This window comes from Piliocolobus tephrosceles, chromosome 12, assembly GCF_002776525.5.
Source record: "Piliocolobus tephrosceles isolate RC106 chromosome 12, ASM277652v3, whole genome shotgun sequence".
Taxonomy (NCBI): Eukaryota; Metazoa; Chordata; class Mammalia; order Primates; family Cercopithecidae; genus Piliocolobus; species Piliocolobus tephrosceles.
This window is the reverse complement of record NC_045445.1, coordinates 107,059,924-107,068,569: the sequence shown is the minus strand read 5'-3', so window position 1 is coordinate 107,068,569 and position 8,646 is coordinate 107,059,924. Positions and strand designations below refer to the sequence as shown.

Below are 8,646 nucleotides of genomic sequence, written 5' to 3'. Positions count from 1 at the left end.
TACTTGCTGTTGAAGTAAGAGAAATTTTATACAGCTAAACAGGTCTTCTATAAATCTGATTAAAAGGGGACATATTTGGCAGAATCTTCAACCATGTCCCTCCATATTCTATGGAGTTACTTACACATTTACTTGCTGTTGAAGTAAGAGAAATTTTATACAGCTAAACAGGTCTTCTATAAATCTGATTAAAAGGGGACATATTTGGCAGAATCTTCAACCATGTCCCTAGTTGGATGCAGATGTCATGATATAATGAAAAATCTAAGGGATATATAGTAGCCTCCATATGTTTTTTTTATTCTGTTCTTCAAAGGTGGTAGTGGCAAAATTCAGATCATCAGACTTAGTCGATGGAGATAAACTTTCTAAGCTGTAGATTCACTTTCGGATACTGTTTGTAATGAGTTTCATTTACCTTTGAGAAATTTGAGTTACAGAGCTTAAAAGTCTGTTTTATTAGGAATATTTTTGAGCCTTAATACTTAATCATTTTCTGGAGCTCTTGGTAGGTCTTCTGTTCTACTTCAAATTCTCTCTACACCCCTACCCTCCTGGGACACTGAACCTCAGTGGCCTCAACTTTTGACCCATGAGAAAGCTAAAGCTGTCAGGATTATCTCTGAGAGTGTTTCCTGTTCCCCATCTTCCCCCAAGATGTTTGAAGATGTTTAAATGAGATTATTTATTCAAACATTTAAAATATAATAAAAACTTCATTGGTTACGACAAAAGGTCTCAGGTGAAATTCACCATGCTATCTTTGAGAAAAGGAACTTGTAGTAATAGAAAACTGTGTGGAAAGCATATGGTGAATTGTAAGCTATGTGGTCATTTTCAGTTTTCTATTTAGGGCGACTGATCTTTCTCTGCCAGTCTTGACAACTTAGAGCCAGAGAAGGAAAGCTGTTGTTGGCAGCTGCTGAAGCTAGCCTATTAGCCTCAGTTTGAAGCACTCTATCTGAATATTCCCAATTGTTTAAGTATATATTACAGTCAAAGAAATACAGAAAGATTAGCTTTAGACTAATTCTTTACTGTGTCCACACCTGCTGTTTTATAAATATTGTATGTAACTATCGAGTATATCAATCTAATACTCTCATTATAGTTACTGAAGAAATAAAATATATTACATAATGAGCATGTACTTTCTTACAATTGCTGAATGACAAAAGGGATCTGGTGAATTAAGTACTCAAGAGTTTTAATGGTTTTGAATTAGCCTTTCATGACTAAAAAGGAAAACCCTATTATCTTATATTGAAATACGGTAATGGATTTATTAGAGAATTTAGTTGATTCGTATTCTTTTAAAACCATATAAAAATTAGCAGTAGGCCAGGCAAGGTGGCTCACGCCTATAATCCTAGCACTTTGGGAGGCCAAGACAGGTGGATCACCTGAAGTCAGGAGTTCGAGACCAGCCTGGCCAACATGGTGAAACCCCATCTCTACTAAAAGTACAAAAATTAGCCAGGTGTGGTGGTGCGTGGCTATAATCACAGCTACTTGAGAGGCTGAGGCAGGAGAATTGCTTGAACCCTGGAGGCAGAGGTTGCAGTGAGCCAATATCGCACCATTGCACTCCAGCCTGGGCGAAGAGTAAAACTCCATCTCAAAACAAACAAACAAACAAAAAAACAAACAAGAACACTAGCATTAGCTATCATATTTTCTCTTTAAACAAACATTGGAAATACAGCCATTTATTTAGCATCTTTACTTTTTCCTGTGTATTTTTAAAAAATAGTTGTAGAAATTATTTTTGCTTAAGGCTTAGAAGAGACATTGTCTCTTTTGTCCCTTGTTTTCCAGTGGCTTCTAAAACATGGCCTAAATTTTAGAAGGTGGCAAGGTGTGAAAGGTTTTCTTAGGTACATTAATTTCTACATATACTTGATTCTTGTATCTGTATAGGCTTTTAATTCATCTTAAGTTTTTACATACAGACATGCTTTTAGCCTCACAACTGTTGTTTGTGCCAGCTGTATGGTACTTTGAGCTACAGCTCTTTCTTAGTTCATCCTGTTGCATGGTGTTACTTCTAAGATAAGGAGAACTGGGTGCAATTCGTATAAGCAAAAGTATCAACCAGCATATTCTACTTAGGAACAATAGATACTAATACCAGGCCTTAGTTTTTAATTGACAATTCACTCTCAGGCTATTAGTTACTGTGTTTATAGGGAAATTTTAATATTTTACAACTAAACAAGAAGTAGATTCAAAATTCATTACTAAGTAGCTTCTTCTTAACTCTCTTGAAGTCTCTCTGCCTCCTGAAAATTATTTTAATATAAAAGACTTTCCAGTAATGAGAAGGTATTCATTCTTATATGGTGGGATATCTGAAATAGGAGCATGTCTTCTAATTCCTGTTCACCACTTACATTGGTACAAACATATCTAACTAGGCCCCAGTGATTTAATCTGTACTTGCTACGTGTACTGCTTCTGTCTCACAGATGGAATTACTGTGAACAAAATGCAATGTTTTGTGATCCTTTGAAAGATGATTTGTTTTACTGAATTTACTATTTCTAGTATATTTCAAAAAGGCTTTAGTGCTTTTTACCCCTTGAAGTAGGAAGTTAACTTTTTTCATTAATTGTGTTACAGGGTTGGCTAGTGGATCTTCTCAACAAATTTGGCACTTTAAATGGGTTCCAGATTTTGCATGATCGTTTTATTAATGGATCAGCATTAAACGTTCAAATAATTGCAGCCCTTATTAAGTAAGTTACATTTAAAAATCAATGTTTAGTGCACCGTAGAATTGCTGGTTTTTGCTTCATAAAAAATGGGTTTTTCAAGTGTGATTTCTTCAACTAATAACTTGGATTTTTAAAAAGTAATAGAGTTTAGTCCTAAATTGATTTTAAGAAATTGCGTATTTACAGGAGTTTTATATCTTTCTTATTTCAGACCATTTGGGCAATGCTATGAGTTTCTCACTCTTCATACAGTGAAAAAGTACTTTCTTCCAATAATAGAAATGGTTCCACAGTTTTTAGAAAACTTAACTGATGAAGAACTGAAAAAGGAAGCAAAGAATGAAGCCAAAAATGATGCTCTTTCAATGATTATTAAATCTTTGAAGAATTTAGCTTCAAGGGTTCCAGGACAAGAAGAAACTGTTAAAAACTTAGAAATATTTAGGTTAAAAATGATACTTAGGTAAGATACTTACCTCTTGAAATAATTATTTATGCCGATTTTAGAATCATACTTATCACTGAATTTTTCTTACAGATTATTGCAAATTTCTTCTTTCAATGGAAAGATGAATGCCCTGAATGAAGTTAATAAGGTGATATCTAGTGTATCATACTATACTCATCGACATGGTAATCCTGAGGAGGAAGAGTGGCTCACAGCTGAACGAATGGCAGTGAGTCTTTCGATTCTTCTTTATATGAATAAGAATCTACTTAAGACAAAAAATTAGAATAGCTCTAGCTAAAAAAATTAGTAGTAGTAACATTTTAAAGTAAACTGAAATTGGGAGGTGTTTTGATTGATTTATAACTCTGTTAATCCTGAGAACTTTTTGAAATAACATAGTTTATTCTTTGGTAGTGATATGAGTAACTTTAAAACATCTTTGATAAATTTAGTGATGAATGTGGCGTTCTGAAGCAATTACTAGTTTGTTGGAGAGTGGGAAGTTGGTTGAAATGGAGTAGGTAGAGTTGATCTAGAAAATGGATTGGGTAGAATTTTATTTTGATATTGAAATTTTAGGAAACTTTATGTACCATAGATACCTTGTATGATATTGTTTTGAAATGAGTTAAGTATGCCATCTAAGTTACAGTGCCAATATTTTTTTGAATGTATATTGTGTAACAGTCTTGGGAAAACATCTGTAGGAGAACTGTCCTTGCCCTCAAGGAGCCCTCACTTTAATAGGGGAGATAGTGATTAGAGTGTGTTAAAATGTATGTGGAAACTGCTTAGATACTGCCCTGTGTTAGGGGATCGGGGTAGACATTTAGTTTCATACATATGATGTACGTATCTGCCTCGTGGAAAGTCCAGCACAGAGCTATTCAGAGTGTGGTCTGAAAACTGGTGCTGGTTCTTGAACAAGTCCTAGGTAGGACAGAAAACAGCAGTAAGTGTTTAGAAACTTCAGCTGCAGTTTGACATTGCGACATTTTTATTGTGTTTTACAAAAGTATCTGTGACTCTGCAGTGGCTCACGCATGTAATCCCAGTACTTTGGGAGGCCAAGGGAGAGATTGCTTGAGGTCAGGAGTTCAAGACCAGCCTGGGCAACAAAGCGAGACCCTGTCTTTATATTAAAAATATTTGTGTATATATGTAGAATAACATAAAAACAACTATCTGCAACAGATTAGACATTAAAAACTGGCTCTTTATCAGCTGAGACATGTACTTCTCTAGCACATTTTGGGCCTAACTACTTTTTATTCTCAGTGAGCTAAATACTGCAAAATCATATATGTGGATTACTCCCTGTTTGTAGCATGAGTTAGCACTTTATTCTATTGCTGTAGATGAAATGAATGCTAGTTGAGCAAGTTAGCACAGTGTTACAGAAAAACAGACTGTGGAAGCATATGACTTGATTCATATTCCAATTCTAGCATCTGTGAGCCTGTTTACATTTTGTAATATAATAATGTATCTCTGACTAGGATTGTTTGGAAAATTAAAGAGAGAATGGATAAGCAGTAACAGTGCCTAGCACATGATAATTATTCATAAATAAAAGTAAAAAATAGAATGCCTTTTTACCCAAGGTCAAAACATAATTCTGGGGCAAAATTGGGATAAAGAACCAAAGATCCTAAAGTTGGTCCTGTACCCACCCTACCATGGTGATTGTGTACTTAAATAATATTTTTCTGAGTAAATGCTGGAGTGTAGAATCTTTTTAATTTCAGTATTTCTAATTTATGGGAACATTTTTGTATGTGCAAAATTGTTATAAAATTTCATAATTTTCCATTAAAGCAACACATAAGTATATTTTATCAGTATTATATTTTGTAAATGTGTTTTAAATTTCTTTATATTTAATAATAGTGTAAGCAATTAAGAAAAAATTGTTTTAATTTCTGCTTTCAAACACGTTTTTGAATTAACATTTAGGAATGGATACAGCAGAACAATATCTTATCCATAGTGTTGCGAGATAGTCTTCATCAGCCACAATATGTAGAAAAGTTAGAGAAGATTCTTCGTTTTGTCATCAAAGAAAAAGCTCTGACCTTACAGGACCTTGATAATATCTGGGCAGCACAGGTAAGGAATTTAAAATGATGGCTATTTAGTCTTTTAAATAAAGATACTAAAAACTGAATAAATACAGCAGTAGCTATCATGTAGTGGATGCAGGCTTGTATTGTTTGACTTTGAGAACATTTAAATGCTTGTTACCTTGCCAGGAATGTTTCTGAAATAACCAATAATCTTTTAAAAATAAAAATATTATTTTATCTGTATTTGATAAAGGTTGAGAATTTGTCAGTGTTTTGTTTTTTGTTTTTTGTTTTTTTTGTCTTTTTATTTTTTTTCTTTCTTTCTTTTTGGGACGGAGTCTTGCTCTGTCACCCAGGCTGGAGTGCCGTGGCACGATCTTGGCTCACTGCAAGCTCTGCCTCCCGGATTCACGCCATTCTCCTGCCTCAGCCTCCCGAGTAGCTGGGACTACAGGTGCCTGCCACCATTCCCAGCTAATTTTTCATAATTTTTAGTAGAGGCGGGGTTTCACTGTGTTAGCCAGGCTGGTCTCGATCTCCTGACCTCGTGAGCCACCGCACCCGGCTGTCTGTGGTTTTAAATAAAGGTGCAAACAGTAAAATCATAAGGAGTGTCTATTGAAAGAGAGTAAAGACATCTGTAATTGGTCTCTTCATAGATTTAATAGAAAGCAAAAACCTCCAGTGTCTGGAGAATTAAATCACTTGATTATTTATAAAGACCTGTAACAATTATTCCAGAGGATTTATAACTCTTCAGAAGGATTAGTAACCTTTTTAGTTTTTGAGTTGGAGACTGCAACTCCTACTACTAATGACAGTTTTCTAATGGATTTCTTGGGAAGCATTATTGAGTTGTAGATTATAAAGCTTTGTTTTTTTTAGTTGATAAAAACCAAGAAAATAGCTTTGCCTTTGAGTGCTTAAGGTTCCAATTTTGAAACAATATTGTTAGTGGGCCTTATTTTTCTTTCTTTCTTTCTTTTTTTTTTTTTTTTTTTTGTGAGACAGAGTCTCGCTCTGTCGCCCAGGCTGGAGTGCGCTGGCGCAATCTCGGCTCACTGCAAGCTCCGCCTCCCAGGTTCACGACATTCTCCTGCCTCAGCCTCCCGAGTAGCTAGGACTACAGGCGCCCACCACCACACCTGGCTAATTTTTTGTATTTTTAGTGGAGACGGGGTTTCACCATGTTAGCCAGGATGGTCTCGATCTCCTGACCTTGTGATCCACCCACCTCAGCCTCCCAAAGTGCTGAAATTACAGGCGTGAGTCACCACGCCTGGCCTAGTGTGCCTTATTTTTCTGTTTGCAATATTAAAATTGTCATGTTAAATTAAATAAATTGTATTAAAGGTTTGTATGAACTGCCAAAGTACACATTAGCTGTATTTATTATATCATGAAATTAAGTTGCCAGGTTTTAGATGGCAGTTCTAAAGCATTTTATAATGTTAGGTGTTTTTTTTTGTTTGTTTGTTTGTTTTTGTTTTTTTTTTTGTGAGACAGAGTTTCGCTCTGTTGCCCAGGCTGGAGTGCAGTGACTCGATAACGGCTCACTGCGACCTCCGCCTTCTGGGTTCAAGTGATTCTCCTGCCTTAGCCTCCCGAGTAGGTAGGATTATAGGCATTTGTCACCGCATGGGCTGTGTTAGGAATTTTCTTGTGTTACATAGTTAAATGAAAGAGATAAAAGTACTTTATTAATAGAATAGTTGTCAGTAAACAGTATACACTACTTAATCTGTTACTCAGATTCTAGTGTGTTGTGATTTTGTTTTTGTTTTTCAATAGGCAGGGAAACATGAAGCCATTGTGAAGAATGTACATGATCTCCTGGCAAAATTGGCATGGGATTTTTCTCCTGAACAACTTGATCATCTTTTTGATTGTTTTAAGGTAATTGTTAACATAGCAAAATATTACCATTCTATTTCAAATATAATTGATTAATTAGATCTGTGAATTACTTTTAGCCAATAAATACTTCAATAGAAATCCCATTAAATAGTCTGTGGTGTGAAGGAATTGGCCATTGTTTTCTTTTCCAACGAGAACTTGGTGTTCATTTTCTTAATAGCCCCCATAAGGGAAACTCAGGCTATCACTTTTTACTTCTTTCCCTGGTAGTTTCTATTTTAGTTACAGATTCAAGCAAATTGTAGGACTACAGGGAAGGATGATTGGTTGCAATAAACAGTAAGATGACAGCAAGAGAATACCAATATCTTGGTATTCTGGGGTCATATGTACAAGCAAAATATGAGTTAATCAAAATGTAACTGATAAGGTAGCCCAAGAACTCGTCCTACAGTCATACCTGCATTGATGCCATCATGTTGGTTTTTGAGGCCATGTTTTGTAACATCTTTGATTAGTTGCCAGGGTTAGGTTTGTGAAAGCTCAAGTGGTTAGTGAATTTGTGGATTAAGAACATAAAGACTTTTTGGCAGTTTGCACTAAGGGGTGTTCTATTAACAACTGGCATTAGATCATTAGGTCACCAAGATTTCTTGTTAAAAATAGCAATTATACTGACTAGTGGGAACATAAATTGCTATAGCCACTTGGGGAAATATTTGGTATTTCTGGTAAAGTTTAAGATTCTCATAACTCATCAGTTTGACTTCTGAATATACACTTGAGAAACTCATGCTTATGTACACCAGGGTACGTGTTCAACAACACTTGTAGCAGAATTACTTGTAATAGCAAAAAAACCTGCTGTGTAGGATAGATAAAGCATAGAATAGATAAATTATGGAATGTTCATACAGTGCAATATTTCACGGCAATGAAAGAGCAACTCAACCATATGGAGGAATCTAATAAACAGAAGGTTGAAGAAAGGAATAAAGCCACACAGTAATTCATACACCTTGATTACAGTAATGTAAAGTTCTGAAATGGGCACAGCTGATTTCTGGGGCGTTACTTGCCATGTATTATTTTTTATCTGGGTACTAGTTACCCAGGTGTTTACATTGTGTACCGTAATGTTGGTATATGCTCGTACTTTTCTAGATACGTATTTCACAGTAGAAGAGAAAATACCATTTTTACTGGCTTCCACCACAGACATATTAAATCAGATCAGTAGGTACTGAAGTCCAAGAGTCTGTATTTTAAGCAAGTTTCACAGACAAGTCTTAGGGACATTAAAGCTTTGCTTTATGGAAAAATCGCTGCTTTAAGGTGCTTTATGGAGAAATCGCTGCTTTATGGAAAATTTTATTTTGAAGGGAACAAAGTATTGAGTGAATCTTTTGTGTGGTTTTTATATATTTTGTTTCTATGCATGTAAAAGTAAAACTTACATACTTTTTCCATCCATTGAAATATATCAAAGGCAGCTGAGGAAATAATAGAATTGGTCATCATGGGCACTGTAAAGATAAAGACTTCTGAAATGATA

The 8,646-nt window shown here is 35.2% G+C and overlaps 1 protein-coding gene across 6 annotated transcripts in view; it reads left to right on the top strand.

The window, feature by feature from the left end:
- USP9X (ubiquitin specific peptidase 9 X-linked) overlaps nucleotides 1-8,646 on the top strand; it is a 158,336-nt gene that overhangs the window by 58,853 nt on the left and 90,837 nt on the right. For all 6 annotated transcript variants that reach the window (XM_026451482.2, XM_026451484.2, XM_026451481.2 and 3 more), the window contains exons 7-11: nucleotides 2,623-2,738; nucleotides 2,929-3,180; nucleotides 3,256-3,394; nucleotides 5,125-5,277; nucleotides 7,026-7,130. In XM_026451482.2, the coding sequence (XP_026307267.1) occupies nucleotides 2,623-2,738; nucleotides 2,929-3,180; nucleotides 3,256-3,394; nucleotides 5,125-5,277; nucleotides 7,026-7,130 (765 nt within the window). The remainder of the gene's footprint in view (nucleotides 1-2,622; nucleotides 2,739-2,928; nucleotides 3,181-3,255; nucleotides 3,395-5,124; nucleotides 5,278-7,025; nucleotides 7,131-8,646) is intronic.